Source organism: Oncorhynchus clarkii, chromosome 10 (assembly GCF_045791955.1).
Source record: "Oncorhynchus clarkii lewisi isolate Uvic-CL-2024 chromosome 10, UVic_Ocla_1.0, whole genome shotgun sequence".
NCBI classification, from domain to species: domain Eukaryota; kingdom Metazoa; phylum Chordata; class Actinopteri; order Salmoniformes; family Salmonidae; genus Oncorhynchus; species Oncorhynchus clarkii.
Window position 1 is genome coordinate 41,101,839 of NC_092156.1, and position 25,807 is coordinate 41,127,645.

A 25,807-nucleotide genomic window follows, 5' to 3' on the forward strand; every position below is an offset into this window, starting at 1 on the left:
AAAACATTAGGAACACCTTCCTAATATTGAATTGCATCCCCGTTTGCCCTCAGAACAGATTTCATTCGACGGTGCATGGACTCTACAAGGTGTCAAAAGTGTTCCACAGGGATGTTGGCCCATGTGTACTCCAATGTTTCCCACAGTTGTGTGAAGTTGGCTGGATGTCCTTAGGGTGGTTGACCATTCTTGATTCACAAGGGAAACTGTTGAGTGTGAAAAAGCTAGCCGCGTTCCAGTTCTTGACATACTCAAACCGGTGCGCCTGGCAACTACTACCATACCCCGTTCAAAGGCACTGAAATATTTTGTCTTGCCCATTCACCCTCTGAATGGCACACATTTGCCTCAAGGCTTAATTTATTTTTTTTACCTGTCTTCTCCCCTACACACCAATAAGGGATCATAGCTTTCACCTGGATTTACCTAGTCAGTCTACATCATGACAAGAGCAGGTGTTCCTAATGTTTTGTACACTCAGTGTATCGCTTCATCATCACTTCAGTTAAATAACGCTAGACTGTGACCATACTGTTCAAAAGCAATAAAAATGTTGATACATCCCTAGGCAGTCTATGGTATTTAAATGTCGTATTAGAGGCTCTGATATTAGGCAAGCTTGAATCATAAGCTTTTTTTTGTGCAGAAATTAACGTCAACAAAATATTATTATGCACAGAGACCTTTTCTATGGTAATAGCTTCCTGTGCTTAGACAGCAAGGAAAGACAAGGGAGAATGTGAGCAAGCTAGAGGAGAGAGAGAAGCTCAAAGAAAGAGAGATAGAGGGTAAGAGCAGAAGCAATAGCAAGAGAATAAAAGCGGGAGAAAATGTAGGACAGGTGGATGTAAGGCAGGAGGGGACTGAGGGAGGGAGAGAAAAAGAAAGAAAGAAAGAAAGAAAGAAAGAAAGAAAGAAAGAAAGAAAGAAAGAGAGAAAGAGTATAAGGGTGATATGGGGGAGTTTGAGAGGGATGAGGCTGGGGGGAGAGGAGATGGTTCATTTGTCACTGTCAGATCGGTTTGCTTCTCCTTCATAAGAGCGAGGACAGGGCCTTCCCCATGACCCCCCCTACATCCACCCTCCGCCCCCACTTCATTCACCCATCCCCCCACCTCCCCCACTCATCCTTCTGCCAACTCGTTCCATGTATAAAGCCCTAGTCTGTTTAGCCTCGTTCTATGTATAAAGCCCTAGTCTGTTTAGCCTCGATCCATGTATAAAGCCCAAGTCTGTTTAGCCTCGATCCATGTATAAAGCCCTAGTCTGTTTAGCCTCGATCCATGTATAAAGCCCTAGTCTGTTTAGCCTCGTTCCATGTATAAAGCCCTAGTCTGTTTAGCCTCGTTCTATGTATAAAGCCCTAGTCTGTTTAGCCTCGTTCCATGTATAAAGCCCTAGTCTGTTTAGCCTCGTTCCATGTATAAAGCCCTAGTCTCTATAAAATACTCTACAGCTAATAGATGAAAGGATGTTAATGCTATTGAAATCTTATTTAGAATACAAATGTAAAGAGATAATTTGCAGAATTATCATAATGGAGTGTGTTATGTGCTAGGTTAACAAAGTACATTCATATAATCATATTAATTCTTACAACGGCGGTTGGAGAGGATGAGTGGACATTTTGATTTGGTGAAGCGGTAGCTAATATGCTGGAAAAACACAGCGGTTGTGCTTGCCCATTGCACCCCTGGACCCCTCTTCCCTCCTCCCTGTATGTATCCCTGGTCCGGGAGCAGAGTGGACGCTGATGTAGCACTCCTGGATGCATCGCAGGCAGAATTGGACAAACTCATTTATTGGCTGTGTGTCCACTGCGACCACCTCCATGTAATGAATGGTGCAGTCTGCCTCCTCAGTGAAAACCTCTCTTTCAAAGCAGAAAAAAACCTTATATGGCTCAGGAAGCATTGAGTAGTGGCAAGCAGACTTATGACCTGGAGGCTGCAGGTTTAATCCCCAGTTGGGGACACTGCTGTGTATTCTTCAGCGAGGGTAATTAACCTTAATTGTCTGTGGAGTGCAGGGCCGGCTCAAGCCTTTGGGGGCCCTAAGCGAGATTTGGTTGGGGGTCCCCCACCTCGCGGAAAATCCTTTTTCTGGCACCCTTCTTGACGGTAGAGAGAAAAATGCCTCCTGCCATTCTACTCATTTTGCCATGGGGCAGAGATAAAAATAAAAATACGTTTTACGGCTAATTCCCTGCAACTCTCCCATTTTGCAATGACTTACGCCATGTTAATATGATATATGAGTGAGAATGAATAACAAAAGCAAAGAGTGCCCACTGGAGGTCAGGGCCCCTGGGCTAATCTACTATTCTTACTCAAAATAGTAAGTTGAGACCCTGACTGAGTACCTAAAAATCTATACAGTATATCCTAATTTATAATTTTTTGGGGTCTGGGGGCCCTAGTGGCAGGGGGCCCTAAGCGACTGCTTATGTTGCTTATGCCTGGAACCGGCCCTGGCGCAATGCACTCAACTGTGTAATATGAAAAACCCAGAGATATGTTATCCAGCCACTCTGGATAAAGACATCTGCTGAGAAAGTAAACAACTACGGTAGTATTTTTATTATGATTTATAGTATGAGTATTATCAGAGGTTGTGTGTCTGTGATGTCTCATGGTTGGGTCTTCTATAGTGGTCAGCCTCCTGCAATCTAGAGCTAGTCCTACTGTGGGAGAGGGGGAGTATTTCACCACCAACACACAAAGACACTATGGCAAATTATCCCTCTCATGCCTCTCTCTCCCATTCACTCACTAAATCTCCCTATCGCCTCACATACAATTTATCAAAATTTCTTGCTTGTTTTAAAGCACTTTAATTGGAATTTCGGACAAGTGCTTTTAGACAGATAATTATCACTGGTGCTTCGTCCACCTCTCTCACACACAAACCCACTCCATCTCTGTTTTTATCCCTCTCCATTTGCCCTATGTGTTTAAACACCCTTAATGTTGGAGATAATCTTGTAAAACCACTATGAAAATAATAATCTCTCAGTAGGCTTTGGTTCACTGACGCACAAATCTCTTCTAAGAAAAAGGAAAAGCACAAACTTCTGAGCAGGCAAAGGTTTGGAATGTCAATATAGTGGAAAGCAGAAGGAATATATAACACAAAAGTACTTAGTATTGTATCAAAAATATTTCCAAACATGATATTGAGATGAAACTCTAACATTGGGGGAAATCTTTAACATTGAGAAATGTTAAAGACTTCAGGTTCTATCACACCTACAGTAAATCAGTATTCCCCAATAAAATCATAATTTTGCTGCATACCAATTAATCAATAGACAGTTATCTTCAAAAGGTTAATAAGGAAAGAGTTGAAACACCCTGATGACACCTGCATGCTATACAGGCCTACACCTAAAGCATGAGCTGATCATTATTTTTCACCATAGGCTAAACCATTAAGTACATTCAGATCCACAGTCCTGCATCGTAAACCTAAAGAGATCGCAGTACATTAACATGGCTCAGAGAACTATTCAGTATGCACAATAAACTCTCCTTTTGACTAAAAAACACAATTAAAAGCCTGGTCACATAGGCCATTAAAGCTGAGAATGCAAGGTTTAGTCTTCATTTATTCCAAGGCTTCTTTTCATCTGTTATGCTGGAACATATTGAGTTCAACAAAGCTGTGTATAACTCTGATACTGGCAGGCCGAGCCATCAGAACAATTCCCATTGTCATAGATGCTGAGTTCTCCCCTCATCCCATTTTCTGAGATTTATGCAATTAAGCAATGTTCTTCTACAGTGCCAACATGAAACAGCAGTGAACATCTTTTTGGAGCAACCCAAGAGCCAGCAGGGTTCAATATTCATGAAATATTCTAATATCCTTGGTCTCTAGTGTGGTGAAGACACAGAGAGTAATGATCACTTCTCATGTCAGCTAGCGTTGGTCAGCAGGGGAAATGGAATTATGCAATAACTTATTTCAGAGTGTTTTTTCCAGGGCTTTTAGGGGATTTTGAAAAGTGGATTATTACCCACAGCAATACACTAGGAAACAATAATTGATGGCCAAGTCGGGGGAATCAGCTGTGACTTTATTTTGGATTTAAGAAATTCCCACTCTCTAAACACGTCGGCCTCTTATTAAAGATTTGGGTCAAACACATAAAAACGTAATCAGCATTGCTGTCACGTCCTGATCTTAGTTCCTTTATGTCTCTATTTTAGTTTGGTCAGGGCGTGAGCATTCTGTGTTTTGTTCTGTGTGTTAGATTTCTGTTTGGCCTGGTATGGTTCCCAGTCAGAGGCAGCTGTCAATCGTTGTCTCTAATTGAGAACCATACTTAGGCAGCCTGTTTTCCCACTGGGTTGTGGGTAGTTCTCTGTTTTTGTATTCTGTACCAGACAAAACTGTTTCGGTCATTCTCTTTTGTTGTTTTTCCAATTCATAATAAAAGATGAACAAGTACCATGCTGCACCTTGGTTCTCACCTTCTTCGACCCATGACAGCCGTTACAATTGCACTAATCACAAAGGGTTCTTTGAATGTCCCCATACGAGAACCCTTTTTGGTTCCAGGTAGAACACTTTTAAGTGTGCAGAACCCTCACTTACAGTGTTCCCTAGACATGATGCTATAGAGGAGGTGCTAGAGGGGAAGCTGTGTGTTGGAGTGCAGTTTAGTGGGATAAACTTCAGGACAGGCACACAATACACTATTTATGTTCCATTCTGTTCTACATTATTCATGTCATGAAATATTTCTGTTGGGAAATGTTTGAGACTTTTTATTGGATACATGTTTTACTACAGTAACAATATAAACCTTATAAAGCCTAGACCTCATGTAAGACAATCAGCCTTAATGAAGAACAAGTCATCAACTTAAAATCAAGTCAAACCAAACTGTATTAGCCGAATATAACAGGTGTAGACCTGACACTGAAATGCTTACATACGAGCCCCTAACCAACAGTGCAGTTTCAAAAAACACGGATAAGAATAGGAGATAAAAGCAATAAGTAATTAAAGAGCAGCAGTAAGAAAATAACAATACAGTTGAAGTCGGAAGTTTACATAAATAAGTTTTAATGACTTCTACCTAAGTATTTCAACCACTCCACAAATTCCTTGTTAACGAACTATAGTTTTGGCAAGTCGGTTAGGACATCTACTTTGTGCATAACACAAGTAATTTTTCCAACAATTGTTTACAGACAGATTATTTTACTGTATCAAAATTCCAGTGGGTCAAAAGTGTACATACACTAAGTTGACTGTGCCTTTAAACAGCTTGTAAAATTCCAGAAAATGATGTCATGTATTCAGAAGCTTCTGACAGGCTAATTGACATAATTTGAGTCAATTGGAGGTGTACCTGACGTATTTCAAAGCCTACCTTCAAACTCACTGCCTCTTTACTTGACATCATGGGAAAATCAAAAGAAATCAGCCAATTTGTATACCTCCACAAGTCTGGTTCATCCTTGGGAGCAATTTCCAAATGCCTGAAGGTACCACGTTCATCTGTACAAACAATAGTACGCGGGTGTAACGGTTTTCTTCCGCTGAAGGAGACGAGGACCAAAATGCAGCGTCGTTAGTGTTCAACATAGACGATACCCGAGAACACTACAAAATACAAAACACCCCATAAACATACAAAACTCCTAGACCAGACAAAACACATAAATCCCCCATGTCACACCCTGACCTAACCAAAATAATAAAGAAAACAAAGATAACTAAGGCCAGGGCGTGACAATGCCGCCATACCGCTCAGGAAGGAGACGTGTTCTGTCTCTTAGAGATGAACATACTTTGGTGAAAAAAGTGCAAATCAAATCCAGAACAACAGCAAAGGACCTTGTGAAGATGCTGGAGGAAACAGGTACAAAAGTATGTATATCCACAGTAAAACGAGTCCTATATCGACATAACCTAAAAGGCCGCTCAGCAAGTAAGAGGCCACTGCTCCCAAACCCCCATAAAAAAACAGACTACGGTTTGCAACTGCACATGGGGACAAAGATCGTACTTTTTGGAGAAATGTCCTCTGGTCTGATGAAACAAAAATAGAACTGTTTGGCCATAATGACCATCGTTATGTTTTGATGGTTAGTCGGAGGGCATAGCGGGATTTCTTATAAGCTTCTGGGTTAGAGTCCCACTAAAGCGGACGCTCTAGCCTTTAGCTCAGTGCGGATGCTGCCTGTAATCCATGACTTCTGATTGGGGTATGTACGTAATCGACGACATCATCGATGCACTTATTGATGAAACCAATGACAGATGTGGTGTACTCCTCAATGCCATTGGAGGAATCCTGGAACATATTCCAGTCCTGTAGCTTAGCATCTACTTCATCTGACCACTTTTTTATTGATCTAGTCACTGGTGCTTCCTGCTTTAATTTTTGCTTGTAAGCAGGAATCAGGAGGACGGAATTATGGTCAGATTTGCCAAATGGAGTTGCGAGGGAGAGCTTTATATGCATCTCTGTGTGTGGAGTATAGGTGATCCAGAGTTATTTTCCCTCTGGTTGCACATTTAACATGCTGATAGAAATAAGGTAAAACTGATTTAAGTTTCCCTGCATTGAAGTCCCCAGCTACTAGGAGCGCCGCCTCTTGGTGAGCGTTTTCTTGTTTGCTCATGGCGGAATACAGCTCATTCAATGCTAACTTAGTGCCAGCCTCTGACTGTGGTGGTATGTAAACAGCTACAAAGAATATAGATGAACATTTTCTCAGTAGGTAGTGTGGCCAGCAGGTTATCATGCAAAACTCTACCTCAGGCGAGCAATAGCTCGGGACTTCCTTAGATATTGTGCACCGGCTGTTGTTTACAAAAATACATAGACCGCCGCCCCTTGTCTTACCAGATGCCAATGTTCTATCCTAAAGGTACATCGTATAGCCAGTCAGCTGTATGTTGATATTGTCGTCTTTCAGTCATGACTCCGTGAAGCATAAGATGTTACAGTTTTTAATATCCCGTTTGTAGTTAATCTTCCCAGTAACTCATCCATTTTATTGTCCAAAGATTGCATGTTTACTAGTAGAATTGAGGGAAGTGGGGGTTTATTGGATGGCCTCCGACTTCACAGAAGGTAGCCCGCTCTCCGGCTTCTCTTTCTCCGTCTCCTCTTCACGCAGATCACTGGGGTCGGGACTTGTTCACGAGGGAGCCATATATCCTCCGCCTCGGGTTTATCAGAGTAGTGAAAGAAGAAAAAGGATTCTGCTAGTCGGTGGTGAGTAATCGCAGTCTTGATGTCTAGAAATTATTTTTGGTCAAAAGGAAGGTACAAACAGCGCAGATAAACAAACAAAAAAACACAATCGGTTGGGGGCAAATAAAAAGTCTGCCGTCTGCCTTCTGCTCCGGCGCCATCTTAAACATTCAGCGATAGAAACACCGTAAACACATGAAAAAATGAATCAGTGCATAACGGTTACCGATAAAATCAACTTCACAACAAGTATTGCTGACATCCATGTCTCTGTTAACCTACTGAAACATTGTGTAAATTGGAATTATCATACTAATAATGATGTATTGAAATGAGCCTCGTGTAACCACAGCAGAACGCATAAAAATCTATTGGGTCTAAAGATTTCCAATGAAATGTGGCCTTTGGCTGACGTGGGTATTATGCAAAACATGACATTTTAATCTACAATTAAATAAATAAACTTGATTGAATCTGTGTAACTGGGCACCTCTGTGGCTAAGTAGCATTAAAGGTGTACACTTTCCTAATGTATTTTTTGGTGCTCTATACAGGACCTCTAATGGGGTTATGGGTCTGTTGTATGTTGTATGTTGATGAGTCTGCTGTTGTTCTCCTAGTGTCTCTCCCAGGCTCTGTATGGGTTCCTTATCTGACCTGTAGACTATCTCAATTCATTTCGATTCAAGGGGCTTTATTGGCATGGGAAACATATGTTAACATTTCCAAAGCAAGTGAAGTAGATAATATACTCTCTGTCTGTCTTTCTCTCTCTCTCTCTTTCACTCTCTCTTTCTCTCTCTCTTTCACTCTCTCTCTCTCTCTGTGTGTTTCTCTCTCTCTCTCAGGGACTAAAAACCTCTACAATGTTAAACATTCTGGAGGTTCTGTACATTTCCAATGGTTTGACCATCCCAATGCTTGGTTAGTGACAGTCTAGTCTGGGTTTTTATCTTAATCAAGTCCCACACTGGATAGGTTGGAGCGATTACTCGGACTACATTTTTTATTTAACCTTTATTCAACTAGGTAAGTCAGTTAAAAACAACTTCTTATTTACAATGATGGCCTACCCTGGCCAAACTCGGGTGACGCTGGGCCAATTGTGCGCCACCCTATAAATAAACATGATAGTGATTTGGCATTCAGAAAACGACAATCTTTTACAATTAGCCAAACCCTGCTTAACTACACACAGGGAGATTTCACACTGCTCACACTTACAGATGAGAGGATAGTTAACAATAGTCAGAGTTAGAGAGAAAGTGGGAAAGTGAGAGAGAGGAGAGAGTGCAAGAGAGAGAGAGGGGAAGACATAGAGAGAGGGAGCTGGGGAAGAGAGAGGAGCCTCAGAGTTATAGCAGCAGGAGAGAAAATACCATGGCACATTATTGAGGGACGCTTTGGCGGTAAGCTGCTTATTGATAAAAGCACTAATCTGCCTGGCAGAAGGTAAGGAGGCTGGGATGTGTGGTGATAAAATATCTGAGCTAAAGGCAATGCCATCAGGGAGCTGAGCCTCCACACAGATTTACCTAAAGGAGCTTCTCATTAAATGTTTACATAAAAGTGGGAATCTGACCATGGGCAGCCTGCAGAAAGCATCTTTGTCTGCAGAGAAGTGAGCAGAGAACATAGGGAACCAAAGGCTCAGCTTTCCATTGGGTTCAGATAGATGCTGGGAGTGTCGCTTTCTAATATTATTTCCCAAATATTTTCCAAATGCATCAACAAGCAAGTCAGGTAATTTGATAAAATCAACAGAGGTTATGGTTGGGGGAAAAGGGAAAAGAATTCCATTGCGTCACAGATATGAATACATTAGTGGTATTGCCAGAATCATGTTTTTCTGTGTACAGGTGCCATATAGTGGGGCAAAAAAGTATTTAGTCAGCCACCAATTGTGCAAGTTCTCCCACTTAAAAAGATGAGAGGCCTGTAATTTTCATCATAGGTACACTTCAACTATGACAGACAAAATGAGAAAAAAAATCCAGAAAATCACATTGTAGGATTCTTTATGAATTTATTTGCAAATTATGGTGGAAGATAAGTATTTGGTCACCTACAAACAAGCAAGATTTCTGGCTCTCACAGACCTGTAACTTCTTCTTTAAGAGGCTTGTCTGTCCTCCACTCGTTACCTGTATTAATGGCACCTGTTTGAACTTGTTATCAGTATAAAAGACACCTGTCCACAACCTCAAACAGTCACACTCCAAACTCCACTATGGCCAAGACCAAAGAGCTGTCAAAGGACACCAGAAACAAAATTGTAGACCTGCACCAGGCTGGGAAGACTGAATCTGCAATAGGTAAGCAGCTTGGTTTGAAGAAATCAACTGTGGGAGCAATTATTAGGAGATGGAAGACATACAAGACCACTGATAATCTCCCTCGATCTGGGGCTCCACGCAAGATCTCACCCCGTGGGGTCAAAATGATCACAAGAACGGTGAGCAAAAATCCCAGAATCACACGGGGGGACCTAGTGAATGACCTGCAGAGAGCTGGGGCCAAAGTAACAAAGCCTACCATCAGTAACACACTACGCCGCCAGGGACTCAAATCCTGCAGTGCCAGACGTGTCCCCCTGCTTAAGCCAGTACATGTCCAGGCCTGTCTGAAGTTTGCTAGAGAGCATTTGGATGATCCAGAACAAGATTGGGAGAATGTCATATGGTCAGATGAAACCAAAATATAACTTTTTGGTAAAAACTCAACTTGTCGTGTTTGGAGGACAAAGAACACCATACCTACTGTGAAGCATGGGGGTGGAAACATCATGCTTTGGGGCTGTTTTTCTGCAAAGGGACCCGACTGATCCGTTTAAAGGAAAGAATGAATGGGGCCATGTAATCATGAGATTTTGAGTGAAAACCTCCTTCCATCAGCAAGGGCATTGAAGATGAAACGTGCCTGGGTCTTTCAGCATGACAATGATCCCAAACACACCGCCCGGGCAATGAAGGAGTGGCTTCGTAAAAAGCATTTCAAGGTCCTGGAGTGGCCTAGCCAGTCTCCAGATCTCAACCCCATAGAAAATCTTTGGAGGGAGTTGAAAGTCCGTGTTGCCCAGCAACAGCCCCAAAACATCACTGCTCTAGAGGAGATCTGCATGGAGGAATGGGCCAAAATACCAGAAACAGTGTGTGAAAACCTCGTGAAGACTTACAGAACACGTTTGACCTCAGTCATTGCCAACAAAGGGTATATAACTAAGTATTGAGAAAAACTTTTGTTATTGACCAAATACTTATTTTCCACCATAATTTGCAAATAAATTCATTACAAATCCTACAATGTGATTTTCTGGATTTTATTTCTCATTTTGTCTGTCATAGTTGAAGTGTACCTATGATGAAAATTACAGGCCTCTCATCTTTTTAAGTGGGAGAACTTGCACAATTGGTGGCTGACTAAATACTTTTTTGCCCCACTGTAGATGTTATATGGCAACCCATCTGTAGGTTTGCTCTAGCTTGCCTGTGGGTTTGGTTTGGATTGAATGTGCCCCGAGTGTCTCACTTGGTCTCCAGCTGTAATCTCTTTTAACAGGTAATCAAGGGAAAGTTAGCTTTAAATTGCCCACTTCAACTCAGCGGCAGCGCAGAGTGCACTGTGATTTCACTTTACATTCTCACCATTCACACCCAACATACCGTCTCAGAGTCCACCCAGCCCAGACAAGTCCATCTCAGAGAGGTTGCACACTTGCTAATCCCTTAATGCAAGACCAGGCCAGGCAATCTCAGATGGCAAACCTAGACTACTCTGTCTAAAAATCCTATGCCAATGAAATCAATCCCTTTGTCCTGGTTCAAAGACCCCCACTTTCATTAGAGCCAGTGTGCTAATTGAAGTTGTTTGCTTCTCGGCTGTCTTCCTTGTCCTCACTGTGTTGACTCTATCACCCCAGTGGGAGTCTTGCTGTAGCTCCAGGTGTATTAGAATTAGTCATTACATGGTGGATTTCCCTCAGTGGGACATGTCTCTCCAGTATCTACGAACAAAATATTTGCAGATAATTGCTGTTGTTCCCCTCAGGGTGAAGGCGGGTCTTCGTCTGCTACCAAATACTTCCTCCTAATTCTACGTTGTTCCCTGACTAAGTTCTGCTACAGAGGATGTGAGTGGGAAGTGTCTGGAGTGTTCTGAATCAGATAGTAGAAGATGAATCTGCACCATGTGTCTGAGTGTGGGTGTGTGACTATGTGTCTGATAAGGGTGACTTCCAGATGGATGGATCAAGAGAGAAATAGTTAGAGGAGAGAAAAACAGAGAGAGAATAAGCGAGGGAGCAGAAGAGAGTGAGAGAACGACTGCAATTAAATACATCATGGATGTGCTCTGATCTGAGGATTTCTGAGGTCTCAGGAAGACAGCAAGAAACGGAGTATTAGGCATGACCGTGTTGTAAACCATCTGTGGAGATGAGGAGATTCTGCTTGTGGCCTCGCCCCCTGAAATGCATCTCTGCACCTCTCAGATAGCGAACCCAAATTGGGTTAATCCCAGCTCACAGGGATGCCTAGAGTTCATCCAGTGTATGGCCAGTTGAACAATGAAGTAGGGTTAATTAAGGCTAGCCCTGAATCCTCTGTGAGAATCCTTCAGGTTGGCTGGAGATGGAGTTAGCTAGCTGCCCACTGCAGTGCCGAGATGAAGGCGGAGCCCCACAGGGGGACAACACTCAGCTATCTCTGACTAATAAGGCATTTTAATTGTGTGGATTTAATTTAAGTACAGATTTACGGCTTCACAGGCGCTCATCACGCCCACTTAAAAATGAACTGGGAAGGCCTTTCCCTTGATCTTTCACTGTGTGCTAATATCTCTCACACTGGTTCTTTCTCTCCTAAGGAGGAGGGACACATCATTAAAATGCTATGTAAAAAGGTGTCCAATCTTTGGCCTGAATGGGCTAATTATCAACACTGGGCTCAATGTAAGCTAATGGTCTCCCCGGCAACCATCATGTAATTTCACACATTCGGAGTGAGGGAGAACACGTTGGGAAAACCTATAAATGCATCCCTGAACCCAACCTCGTGACCCCACCTTGCCTTAACGTCAAGCTCAATCACCTACACAAATACAAACACACGTAAGCTGTATAGGTTGTGTCCCAATCGACAAGAATGCTGCCCTTTGAGGCAGAATTTCTAGGCAGGACATCAAAATGGGCATGTACCAATCCTAAAGTAACTTAAAATGCTGCCTTCTAAGGTGCCTTCATTGGGCTGATTTTGAAGGCAGCATCCCAAAATTCCCCAAATGTTGTCCCCACTTGGGAAAACATTTCTCAGAAGAATAAGCAATAACTTAATGTAAGTATAATGTTTATTTAACATCAACATTTTGTTAAAATGATCAACAGATCACTTTCATATGATGTTTATCAACTGGTGTTTATCAGCCCATTGCCAACACGCCGGACGCGATAGCTAGCTAGTAGTCGAACTCGTCCTGTTTATCGGTTGTTTAGAGGTGAACATGTAAACTAACTAGGCCTAATCATAGATTGAGCATTGCGTCAATTGTGAAGACCCAGACAGTTTTTAAATAATGAATTGGTGAACTTTCTAGCCAGCTGAAGACATGCAGCAAATAATGCTTTCCCATCTGTTTTCAGGGACTAAAGTGGGCACCACATTGCAATGGCTTGGCAGGAGAAAACGTTTCTGGACTTGTTTGGAGATAAGACATTTTATTAACAACATCTGATGGAAACGATAGGAAATGCAGCCAGCTGTGTTCTGTTCAAACTAGGCTTGTTAGCCAGCCAAATCATTTGTGCATTCCGTTGATGACTCTGTTTTGCTAGCAAGCTGCATACAGTGTCTGTTTACCTAATGTTAGCTAACTTTCTCTCGTCACTTTCCCTTCCCCTATTTGGTTGCACCATTGGGTTGGTGTTACTAGTTTACATTAGAGGCTAAGTTATTCTACTCTTAGTGTAAACAACTTGATCAAGCTTAAAAATATGCAAAACTGTTAACAAAACTATTGCACATTAATAAAGGTAGTTGTTGCTTCAGCAACTTGAACCAGCACTGATATTTGAGCAGTGAGGTTAATTTCTCCCCTCTCGTCTCTGCTTGTTCCGGGTTTGAAGGACATCCCACCCTGACACCCTACAGATGTAAATAATTTGTCGGGAACCTATCAGCAAACAGGATAATCACCATATTCCAGGATTTTATTCAGGAGTGTGCACCATCACAATGTTAGAGATAAATAGATTCACCCATGTTATGGTTTATCATGCAGATTTGTCAGGAAATTGTAACTTTTGAAGCTCATTCTAAAATACAGATGTGATTTTCTGTCCCAGGGGAATGCACTGTGTGCAAGTTTCCAATGTAGACCACAATTAGATGACATAGGTTAGTGAAGGGCTAGGGAACAAAAACCTGAAAACTCCTTGTCTGTCTATAAAAACAAAAAAAACTGTAAACTCCTGGCCTGTCTATAAAAACAAAAACCTATGGTTGTCATGACAAAATGTGCCCTCATGTATTGAACAAGCTTATGCATGTTGGAAGTTAATCTCATTGATGTCCCTCACTTGGGAATTGCTTATTTTGTACAATGGCATGTGTTTTAAGGACTCATGCACAGATACAGGAAAACCAATACAAATGTTAACATTTATTGAAAATGACAAGTGCTGATGTCTCCACATGTTTTGAGTCTTGGGCATCTGGTGACTGCAGTTCATCTGACTAATCCTCTGCAAGAGAAAGACATCAATAATATTACAATGCTGCATTCATTTAATTGAATATACTGCGCATTCGGAAAGTATTCAGACCCCTTGACTTTTTTAAAACTTATTCTAAAACTGATTAAATAAATAAAAAAGTATCATCAATCTACACACAATACCTAATAATGACAAAGTGAAAATACCGTTTTTGAACATTTACCAAATGTATTAAACAGAAATACTTTATTTACATAAGTATTCAGACTCTTTGCTATGAGAATTGAAATTGAGCTCAGGTGCATCCTGTTTACGTTACACTGTTCATATTTACCTTGATATGTTTCTACAACTTGATTGGGGTTTACCTGGGGTAAATTCAATTGATTGGACATGATTTGGAAAGGCACACACCTGTCTATATAAGGTCCCCACAGTTGACAATGCACGTCAGAGCAAAAACCAAGCCATGAGGTCGAAGGAATTGTGCGTAGAGCTCTGAGACAGGATCGTGTTGGAGGCACAGATCTGGGGAAGTGTACCAAAACATTTCTGAAGCATTGAAGGTCCCAAGAACACATTGAACTCCATCATTCTTAAACAGAAAAAGTTCTAGGAAGGCCAGCTCTTCCTAGGCCAAACTGAGCAATCAGTGCAGAAGGGCCTTGGTCAGGGAGTTGACCAAGAACATGACAGTCACTCTGACAGAGCTCCAGAGTTCCTCTGTGGAGATGGGAGAACCTTCCAGAAGGAAAACCATCTCTGCAGCACTCCACCAATCAGGCCTTTATGGGAGAGTGTCCAGATGGAAGCCACTCATCAGTAAAAGGAACGACAGCCCGCTTGGAGTTTGCCAAAAGGCACCTAAAGACTCTCAGTCCATGAGAAACAACATTGTCTGGTCTGATGAAACCAAGATGGAACTCTTTGGCCTGAATGCCAAGCGCCACGTCTGGAGGAAACCTGGCACCATCCCTACAGTGAAACATGGTGGTTGCAGCACAATGCTGTGGGGATGTTTTTCAGCGGCAAGGACTGGGAGACTAGTCAGGATCGAGGGAAAGATGAATAGAGCAAAGTATAGAGATCCTGATGAAAACCTGAACCAGAGCGCTCAGGAACTCAGACTGGGGTGATGGTTCACCTTCCAACAGGACAACGACCCTAAGCACACAGCCATGACAATGCAGGAGTGGCTTCGGGACAAGTCTCCAAATGTGCAGCGACGGTCCCCATCCAACCTGACAGAGCTTGCGAGGATCTGCAGAGAAGAATGGAAGAAACTCCCCAAATACAAGTGTGCCAAGCTTGTGGTATCATACCCAAGAAGACTCAAGGCTGTAATCGCTGCCAAAGGTGCTTCAACAAAGTACTGAGTAAAGGGTCTGAAAACTTATGTAAATGTGATACTTCAGTTTTTTATTTGTAATATATTTGAAAGCATTTCTAAAAAAACAGTTTTTGCTTTGTTATTATGGGGTATTTTTTGTAGATTGGTGAGGGGAAAAAAACAATATAATCAATTTTCCAATAAGGCTGTAATGTAACAAAAGGTGGAAAAAGTCAAGGGGTCTGAATACTTTCCAAATGCAATGTTTGATATGCATTTATATAATTATTTTATTTTTGGTATCCAATGCATTTAGCTAACATTAGGATGAAGTAGCTTTCTAATCTAGTTAGATTGCATCATATCACCTTTCAATATTAGTTATCAACAAATATAAAATGATGTTCTTGAGATTAGAGTCATTTAATAATATGTGTGGGTGTGATAGTTTAGGAATCACAATGCAAGCCTACTCATTAGAATAAAACATTAGCAGTTCTAATGCAGTAATAGCTTCACAGTGAAACACTACTATTCTGGCTAATAATCATTCTTAAACAGTCAGTAAAATAGCTTGGCTATCTCAAAAAACTGTAGTTTGTATCATGCATGCAAGCTTACCTGTCATGTCCACATTCCACAAAGATGGAGCTGCAGACCAAGCAATATGCTAGAGGAGGACCCTATACTGTAGGCTAAGTATTCTCGTCAGTGTCAACTTAATTCATGAACTGGTACTGAGGAGATCAATTTTGTAACTTGTTTACTTTTTATTTGTGTCAGATATTTCCATTTTGGGATAGTTGTTCACTGAATTGCCAGCACTAGTTGCTCACGGTGCTACAGTGGCTACAATGTAACTAAATGTCTCGCGGATGCTGCCTTAGAATCCCATCCCAATCAGCAGTTGCCTACTGGAAAAGGGCAACCTACAAAGGTAGGTGAGGCAGGTAGGCATTTGGATTGGGACATAGCCATAGGCTTCACACAGCTCTGTCCAGACCAGATCACGCCACTGGGAATTTAAGTGGTTGTTTACTTGATCACTGATTGTACAAACATTAGGAACACCTTCCTATATATTGAGCACCCCCTTTTGCCCTCAGAACAGCCTCAATTTGTCGGGGCATGGACTCTACACAGTGCTGGAAGCATTCCACAGAGATGCTTGCCCATGTTGACTCCAATGCTTCCCACAGGTGTGTCAAGTTGGCTGGATGTCCTTTGGGTGGTGGACCATTCTTGATACACACAGGAAACTGTCTCAATTCTCTTAAGGCTTCAAAATCCTTCTTTAACCTCTCTCCTCCCCTTCATCTATGTTGATTGAAGTGGATTTAACAAATGACATCAATAAGGGATGATAGCTTTCACCTGGTCAGTCTACGTTCCTAATGATTTTTGCACTAAGGGTGTTTTTCAATATGCATACTACCCTGCTCCACATTCTCATGCTGTAAGTGCATTCTCCAAGGATGTTCTCTTGAGCACGTTCTTGTGAGGATAAGAGTGTGGAGAATGCATAAAACATTACATTTGTAAAGCACTCACACTCTCGCTGCATCTCCCCATTCACTGAACCTTCTTCCAGCCAGGACAATGGCAACAATAGGGAAAAAACAACATATCACAAAGCAAATGTTTTACTTCATAATTATCTGCTAGCTCTATGTGAATCGCAATAATCTAGCTAGCCAGCTATTTAAACCGTCACAAATTACCTAAAACTTATGTCATGCAAGTTAGATGTACATTCTTTGTGGGTAGCTAGCTGCCACATCTTAGTGGCTAGTTAGCTAGCCCTATTGATTTACTATGGACTTACCCATTCCCTGAACCTTCCTCCAGCCAGGAAAATCGCAATAGAGACGAAACAAGATATACACAAAGCAAAAGTTTAACTATCAGCTAGCTATATGTGAATCATAATAATGTAGCTAACCATATAGTTTAACAGGCAAACAGGACCTAAAATGAATGGGTAGATTCTTCATGGGTAGCTAGCTAGCTAATAATTATTTGTGGCTATTTGGCTAGCTAACAGTAGTAGCTAGTCAGTTAGCCCTATTGACTTACTATGGGCTTGCAATTTACGCAAGTCCATAGCTATTGTAGGCAGGTATCAAGATAATGTATCAAGATAAAATATTGTAGTCAGGCATCATATGAGATGTGAATAGACAACATTTCATTCCGAAGTCTCTCACTTCAGCTCAAATAATGTCCGGCCTTTTTTACTTGGTTGCGTCATTTTTCTGTGCATACTTTCTGTTGAAGCTTGAATTGATGCATGCTGCAAAATATGTAGAAACGGAGTACGCATTAAAGTGCTAGCCGTGCTCCGTTTCGCATACTGTACCTTGATTTGGACATACTACGACACTCCCGTGCTCCAATTTTCATGCTCAGAACATGGTAGTATGCATATTGAGAAACACCCTCCTACATCCAGTTATTGGAGCTAGGTCTAAAAAGAGAAGAGGTGAAACTGCCAGAGACATGAATATGTGCTGACAGCGAATGGTAGCACCAGTGTGTTTACATTCAGCACTGCCAAGAATCATTGAGAAGCTCAGTTCTAGTCACAGACACCTGAGCACATCCCCACTGAAAATGTGAGTCATTGTTTAGACCAGCATGGTTGACTAGAGTAAGCTCTCCACTCCACATCTGTCACTCCAATAGGCAGCAACTTTATTATTTATTTTGGTCAATCTGTTCTTCCTGATGTGAGAGGGGATGCCATACATGAGGTAACATCTGCTGAGGTATGTCACATGAGTTTTAACATCTGTCCACGTTTTTGCGGCACCTTTCCATCAACTCACACATGTTTTGAAACACTTTACACACTCATGCAGAGACACGCAAACAGAGAGAGGTGAGGAGGCTAGCTTGATGTACAGGTGCACACAGCACAGACACTAGCAGTAGCATATAGCTAGATTAGACATGTATGTCCTCAAATACAACCCAAGCACAAAGCCCACCTGGAAACACAGACTTACTCACATAGACCCAAACATGCAAACCCACTGCAGGGCTACAGTTCATTGTCACTTTGCTCGTATATGCTGTCCATCACTGAGACAGTGGTGACTGTACACACTACTGACTCTCTTAACCCACAGGGGCTCGCAATTGTCCAAGCTGTCAGGCAACATCTGCTGAAATTACCCACCAGCCACTAGCCAACCAGTGGTGACTGACTGGGTTCTGGAGATAGGCTTTCTTATCCTCAAAGTGTCCCACACATATTCAGAGCCCAGTCACCCATTTCCCTTGAAGAATAGGATAATTTCTTGAACATATTGTACCGCGCAGGTCAGGTTAAGCTAATAGACACTTGTAGATACACACACACACACACGGGCACACAATCAGTCATTCAAGCAAGCACGCATATATGCACAGAGACATACAGACATACTCTCCCTAATTTATTTTTGCATTCTAATCCTCTCTGAGCCTATTAATATTTCTGTTTCCATGGCAATGGTAGAAGGGTCAGAGCCAAGCCAAGTGAAGTGGAGTGCAGTGCAGTGAGAAGATAAGAGCATGTGACCTGTATGGACCACAGGGCGTGAGGTCAAGCAGAAGTGTAAGAGTAAGTCACTCAGACATGAACCTCGCCCTCTACCTCACCTCCTCCGTTCACCAGCTAGATTAATGAACCCATGGGAAGAGGGGGAAGAGGGGGGGGAGAAGGGGAAGGAGACTCGTCTCCACCCCGGTAAAAGTGGAGACCAAAAGCAGTTTCTTATTACTCCCATGTGCCCTTTCCCCCCCAAGTGGATGGAAGTTTTCCTAATTACTAAAGCCTTTTTTAGTTACTGATTGTGTGTTTAAATCAGGTGATGAAAAGCAGGTAGCCAACAGCATTCTGAAATGGCTGCTTGATTGTTTTTGGGGTGGAATTTCCAACGTTAATGGCCCCCATCCATATCCTTAAATATCACAGCCACTCCACTAATAACACACCACCTCCTACCTTTGTCACAGGCAATTTAAACAAATTATTGTTTTGCTTTCGAAGCTCTGGCTCTTACCTGCTTGCTGTTGTACTTTGGCTGGCTGGCCTTGTAGCTATAATCCGAGTACTGGTCTGAGCCTGTTGAATTGTCATCTCCTCCAGTCCCTACGAAGGTGTTGGTTGCAGGGAGGTCCTGGACTGCCTGGTGCTTCTGGGAGGCCGACGGAGACTGGGCCTGCAGCTGGATGGATGGTAGGGGAGAGTTGGAGCGGTAGTGTCTGCCAAGGTCAGGGCTGCCTGGGGGGTATGTCAGGGGCAGGTGGATCCTGGGGCTGTCGTTGACCCCATCCAGGTTGAACTTGAGACTCTTCTGGAGACTGACCTCCTCCTCCTCTCCCAAGGGCTTGGGGGACTTGGAGGGCTTTCCTTTCCTTCCCCTCTTGCCTTTGCCATTCTTTGGCCCCTGCTTAGGGGCGTAAAGGTCCTTGGTCTCCTTCTTGCCAGCCTGGTAGCCGCTCTTCGTCTCCCGCTGAATGCGGTGGCGGATAAACACCACCACTACGATCACCATGACAACGCCCGCCACTCCCGCCAGGCTTCCGTAGACAATGTTACTGCGCTGGGCCGCCAGGCCGTAGTCAGGGTCACCAGCAATGTCTGTCTCCAGAGGGGTGTAGAGACTGTGTCCCACCAGTGCTTCCACCAGGCTGACGTTAGCAATGGTCTCATTGACGTAGATGTGTACCATGGCAGTGGCGTGGCGTGCGGGTTTGCCCGCATCACTCACCCTCACCACCAGGCGATGGAGCCCACCATGTTTCCGGGTCAGCTCCTTGGCCAGGGTGATCTCCCCAGTAGTGGAGGAGATGCTGAAGAGCTCATAAGGGTTTCCTCCAGTGATGCTGAAGACCAGCTCTGCATTGGGCCCAGTGTCCAGGTCCTCAGCCTCCACTAGCTCCACACGGCTTTCTGGGGCAGCTAGAGGGGACAGGAGTCTGAAGGAGGAGTTGGAGGGCTTGGTGACCACAGGATCATTGTCGTTTTCATCCAGGACATTGATGGTAACGCCTACATAGGAGGACCTGGGAGGCTCTCCCCCGTCTACGGCCTTCAGACGGAAGGTGTAGCTGCTCTCCTTCTCCCGGTCAAAGGAGATGCTGGACAGGATGGTTCCTGTTCCATTCTGAATCACAAACTTCCCTCCGTCTGGCTCCACAGAGAGCTGCACTCTGGCGTTCTCTCCCTGGTCCATGTCCAGCACAGTCACCATGCCAACGGCGCTGAGTGGGGGCATGTTCTCCAGAACAGAGAAGCTGTAGCCACTTAGCATGAACTTGGGGTCATTGTCATTGCGGTCCAGCACCTTGACCACGACCGTGGCTGTTCCTCTGTGACTGGGAGAACCTTTATCAGACGCAGTGACCCGGAACTCATAGCGTTCTTTATGCTCTCTGTCCAGTGAGCTCCGTGCCCTCACCTCCCCTGAATCGGGGTCAATCTCAAACAGGCCCCTGGTAGATGTGTCTGCTACGATGCTGTAGACCAGCTCGGCGTTAGTTCCGCTATCAGCATCCGTGGCAACCACGTCCACAACCTTGTCCCCTGGCTGGTTCTCCTCTGCAAAGGCAACCTCAAACAGGTTTGGGGAAAACACTGGGGAGTTGTCATTAACATCAGTCACCTGCACCTTCAATGAGTTAGTACTTGAAAGAGCTGGGTTGCCAGAGTCAACAGCCACAATCTCCACACGGTATTCCCTGACCCTCTCATAGTCCAAGGGGGTTGTAGTCTGCAGAAAATACTTCCTCTTGTTAGTGGACGAGTCACTAGCCGGGCGCAGCTGGAACGGCACGTCCCCCGCCACCACACAGGTGACCACTGCATTCTCCCCCTCATCCCTGTCAGACACCTGGACAAGGGCCACCGCCGTGCCCACTGGCATGTCCTCTGATATGTTGGCCACCCCGTCACTGTGGGTCACCAGGCCGATCCCACGGATCTCCACAGCAGGGGAATTGTCATTCTGGTCAGTCACCTGGATTGTCACAAAGGTCTTGGAGCTTTTGGGTTGGGGACCTTTGTCCCTGGCCACTACGTAGAATGTCAAATCGCTGATTTCTTCCCGATCCAAGGGCCCTTTGACATAGATGATGCCAGTGGAGCGATCAATTCGCAGGAGTTTTGGCACTGGGTCTAATGCCTGGTGTAGTGTGTATTCTATCTCTCCATTGGGGCCCATGTCAGAGTCATTGGCTTTCACCTGAAATCAGAGACAAGGGATTAGGTTAGAGGTTGGAATCAGGGTAAGAATTCAGGGATAAATGTTAGCATATGGAGGTATGGGTAAGGGGTTTAGGTTTACAGCCCGATGTCATTGAAGTTAGTTTACAGCAAGAGGGCGATAAGCAAGGGAGTCTAAATGTGAATATTATAAACATATCTTGCAATAATATGAAAACACACCATCCTAGCTTCAGAGAGACACATGTGAAATGAAAATAAATGTACACTGAGGGTTTATTTGACTTAGAAACTGTCAACCAAAATACCCGCTCGGGAAGAAACTTTATTGAGTGGGCTAATTGTTCAAAAAACATTCAATAAATTGGCTAAGCTTTGCTGCTTCTGGCAGCAGTTCAATAAGACTACACTGTGAAATTGCAAATTCAGTAACTTCATTCAGGCATTTCATCATGGTAAAAACCTAGAAACCCAGCACCGCATGTTGGACCCTAATGAGTTGTGGATATAAAACACTTAGTCTTCTCACAGTCAAAGTTGTATCCAATCTATACGGTAGCGTACACAACACCTTGATCACTCTGCAATATTAAAATAATGTTTTACCTGCAAAACAGAGTGTCCCACAGGGCTGTTTTCTGAAACCTCTGCCTCGTACGTGGCCTTCTCAAACTTCGGAGCATTGTCGTTAGCATCAGCAACCACCACTCTCAGCAAGGCACTGCTATAGCGCTGGGGGTTACCTCCGTCCACAGCTTTGATTGTCAGGTCGTACGAGTCCTTGAGCTCCCGGTCCAGACTGCCCAGGACGATGAGCTGGGGCAGCTTCTCCCCCCTGTCTTCCGCCACCTGCAGGCCGAAGAGCGTCACCGCGTCTGGCCCAGCTGTGAGGGCGTAGTCGGCCACCCCGTTCCTCTCCGAGTCCCTGTCTGTGGCCAGGGGAATGGAGAACAGAGCTCCCAAGTGGGTGTTTTCTGGGACAGAGATGGTGAGAACGGGGGAGGGAAACTGCGGCGTGTTGTCGTTGATGTCCTGGACCTCGATGCGGCCCTCAATGAGCCTGGGGCTCTGGTTGTGGATTAGGTCTGTGACGGACACTTCAAACTCCAGGAAGCAGGGCTTGCCCCTGACAATACTGCGGCAGTCCCTCAGTGTCTCCCTGTCTATGGGGATCTCTGTGGTGAAGATGTCCCCTGTCTTCCCATCCACTCGCAGGTACGGAGAGCCCACCTCCAGCTTGTACAAGTGACCAGAGTCTGGCAGGCCCTGGTCTGATGCCAGGCTGCCAATCAGCGTGCTGGGGGGCTGCTCCTCCTGGACCCGGTAGAGGATACCAGCCTCAGCCCAACCACAGCAGTCCAACACCAGGACCCACAACAGAACTGCTCCCAAGTGCAGTTCCATGAAGTCCGTCACCAGATTACCTGCCAGCAAAAAAAATAAAAATATAATAATAACACATTAAAGATGAAAAACTATACTTGGGCTTAAGGTTTATTGGTTATGTTGAATGTGCTCTGAAACAACATAGTTAATCTACGGTATGTATATACACTGAGTGTACAAAACATTAAGAATATTTTTGTAATATTGTGTTGCACTCTCCGCCCTTTTGCCCTCAGAACAGCCTCAATTAATCATGGCATGGACTCTACAAGGTGTCGAAAGGATTCCACAGTGATGCTGGCCCATTTAAACTCCACTGCTTCCCACAGTTGTGTCAAGTTGGCTGGGTGTCCTTTGGGTGGTGGACTATTCTTGATACACACGGGAAACCGTTGATACTATATATATATAGTATCTTCATTGGGGTTTAATTAAGATTTTATAATTCTAGGGGTTTTAACGTTAGTGAAAAAAAATTATTCTCCCAGGTATGTGAAAATAATGTTTCTTCTGCAATGACAATACAAGGAACGATTCATCATATGTGGCATATTTACCAAAAACAAGCTCTCCACATTGGAATAGATAATATCCTTGTTAAGAGAGCAAGGATTATCTTTCCCCTGTCAACGGGACAAAACCCAGGAAACATGAACAATGTGCATAACATGTTTCTCAAAAGGACCATTTTTGCCATGCTTGAAAAATAATGGTTCAGATGTTGGAGAATGTCTCCACTGACTTAGTGACTTACAGGGAATTTATAAAGCAATAAGCACCCAATCTTCTATTTGAAAGGAACAATTTAACAAATAGGGATGATAATGTCATTCATCTAAATGTGGAATCGTGTAACAACAGTTCGACATGTTGGGTGATTTCCCCTCCTTATTTTTGCTACATTAATTAAACCAAATTGAGCTTTTGCAGACAGTTTGTAACTGTTTTCATTCACTAAATCAGATCTTCAGCACAGTGCTGAGGATATTGAAAACAGCAACAGCCAGTATTGAAAACTTGTTTAAGCGCTACATAAATATATATATATATTTTAAAGAATTGATTTCCAGACAGAATTTACACAGAAGATAAAGTGAGAGCGGCCCAGTGTGCATTACGGCAGCTGTATAATCCAATGCAGAGCCTCAAAGACAGGGTACAGTGCCACGGTTCAAGGTTGAGCCTCCTAGACATCATTAAATGTGTATAGAAGCAGCTTGTGAATGCAACGCCACAAAAAAAATAACACTGTTGAACAAACCATACAGTATGTTTACGAAACCTTGACGATATGATATAAAGACAAGACTGAAAATGCATAATCTGACTGATCTAATACGAGAGAGGTCTGACCCACCTAAGGCTCCAGCTGCAGCACCCAGAGGCAGCAGCACGTCAGTGTTTGGCTTCATGTGGAACATGTTGCTGATCTGTAACCTGGCCTGCGCCTTATCACAAAATGCAGCTTTACTTTTGAGCAGATGAGATCTCCATCCTACTCTGCTGTTGGGCTAATTTACACACTGTAATGTTCATGTTTGATTTCTAACCTGCTACGCCACCCCATTAATCACTACCCCGCTAGTTTAGCTTCTGCTTTGATCCATATTCCGCAAGCTAAAGAATACACTATTTTTCAGACTGCAAATGATTTTAGACTTGAATTATTTCATGTGTGAGAAGAGTTCTCGCTGTAACTTGAAAGAGGATGAGACAGTTCATTGGGGTGGTTTATATAGTTGTAGTGCTCCAGCACAGGTCCTTATAGCCTTTGCATGCTGATGTAATTAAGTATGTATGTATGTATGTATGTACAGCACCAGTCAAAAGTTGGAACACACTTACTCATTCAAGGGTTTTTCTAAATTTTTTACAATTTTATACATTGTAGAATAATGGTGAAGACATCAAAACTATGAAATAATACATGTAGTAACCAAAGAAAGTGTTCAACAAATTCAAATAGATTTTAGATTCTTCAAAGTAGCCACCCTTTGCCTTGATGACAGCTTTGCACACTCTCGGCATTCTCTCATGAGGTGCTCACATGGAATGCATTTCAATTAAAAGGTGTGCCTTGTTAAAAGTTAATTTGTGGAATGTCTTTCCTTCTTAATGCATTTGAGCCAATCAGCTGTGTTGTGACAAGGTAGGGGTGGTATACAGAAGATAGCCCAATTCGGTAAAAGACCAAGTCCAGATTATGGCAAGAACAGCTCAAATATACAAAGAGAAACGACAGTCCAGCATTACTGTAAGACATGAAAGTCAGTCATTCTGGGAAATGTACAGAACTTTGAACGTTTCTTCAAGTGCAGTCAAAAAAAACATTAAGCGCCATGATGAAACTGGCTCTCATGAGGACCGACACAGGAAAGGAAGACAGAGCTGCCTCTGCTGCAGAGGATAAGTTCATTAAAGTTAACTGCACCTTAGATTGCTGCCCAAATAAATGCTTCACAGAGTTCAAGTAACAGACACATTTCAACATCAACTGTTCAGAGGAGACTGTGTGAATCAGGACTTCATGGTTGAATTGCTGCAAAGAAACCAATACTAAAGGAAACCAATAAGAAAAAGAGACTTGTTTGGGTCAAGAAACACGAGCAATGGACATTAGACCGGTGGAAATCTACCCTTCAGTCAAATGAGTCCAAATTTGACATTTTTGGTTCCAACCGCCGTGCCTTTGTGAGATGCAGAGCAGGTGAACGTATTATCTCCGCTTGTGTGGATTCCACCGTGATGCATGGAGGAAGAGGTGTTATGGTGTGGGGGTGCTTTGCTGGTGATTTATTTAGAATTCAAGACACACATAACCAGCTTGGCTACCACAGCATTTTGCAGCGATATGCCAACCCATCTGGTTTGTGTTTAGTGGGACTATCATTTGCTTTTCAAAAGGACAATGACCCTAAACACACCTCCAGGCTGTGTAGGAGAGTGATG

General features: G+C 43.3%; 1 protein-coding gene across 1 annotated transcript in view; it reads right to left on the reverse strand.

Annotated features, from left to right (window-relative positions):
• The window catches only part of LOC139419232 (protocadherin-1-like), an 81,307-nt gene extending 57,028 nt beyond the window's left edge, over positions 1–24,279 (reverse strand). Inside the window, exons 1-3 of the mRNA XM_071169203.1 lie at positions 24,216–24,279; positions 22,079–22,896; positions 19,308–21,491 (exon numbers count right to left, since the gene is read on the reverse strand). Of these exons, the coding sequence (XP_071025304.1) occupies positions 19,308–21,491; positions 22,079–22,896; positions 24,216–24,279 (3,066 nt within the window). The remainder of the gene's footprint in view (positions 1–19,307; positions 21,492–22,078; positions 22,897–24,215) is intronic.
• Positions 24,280–25,807: the final 1,528 nt, after the last annotated feature.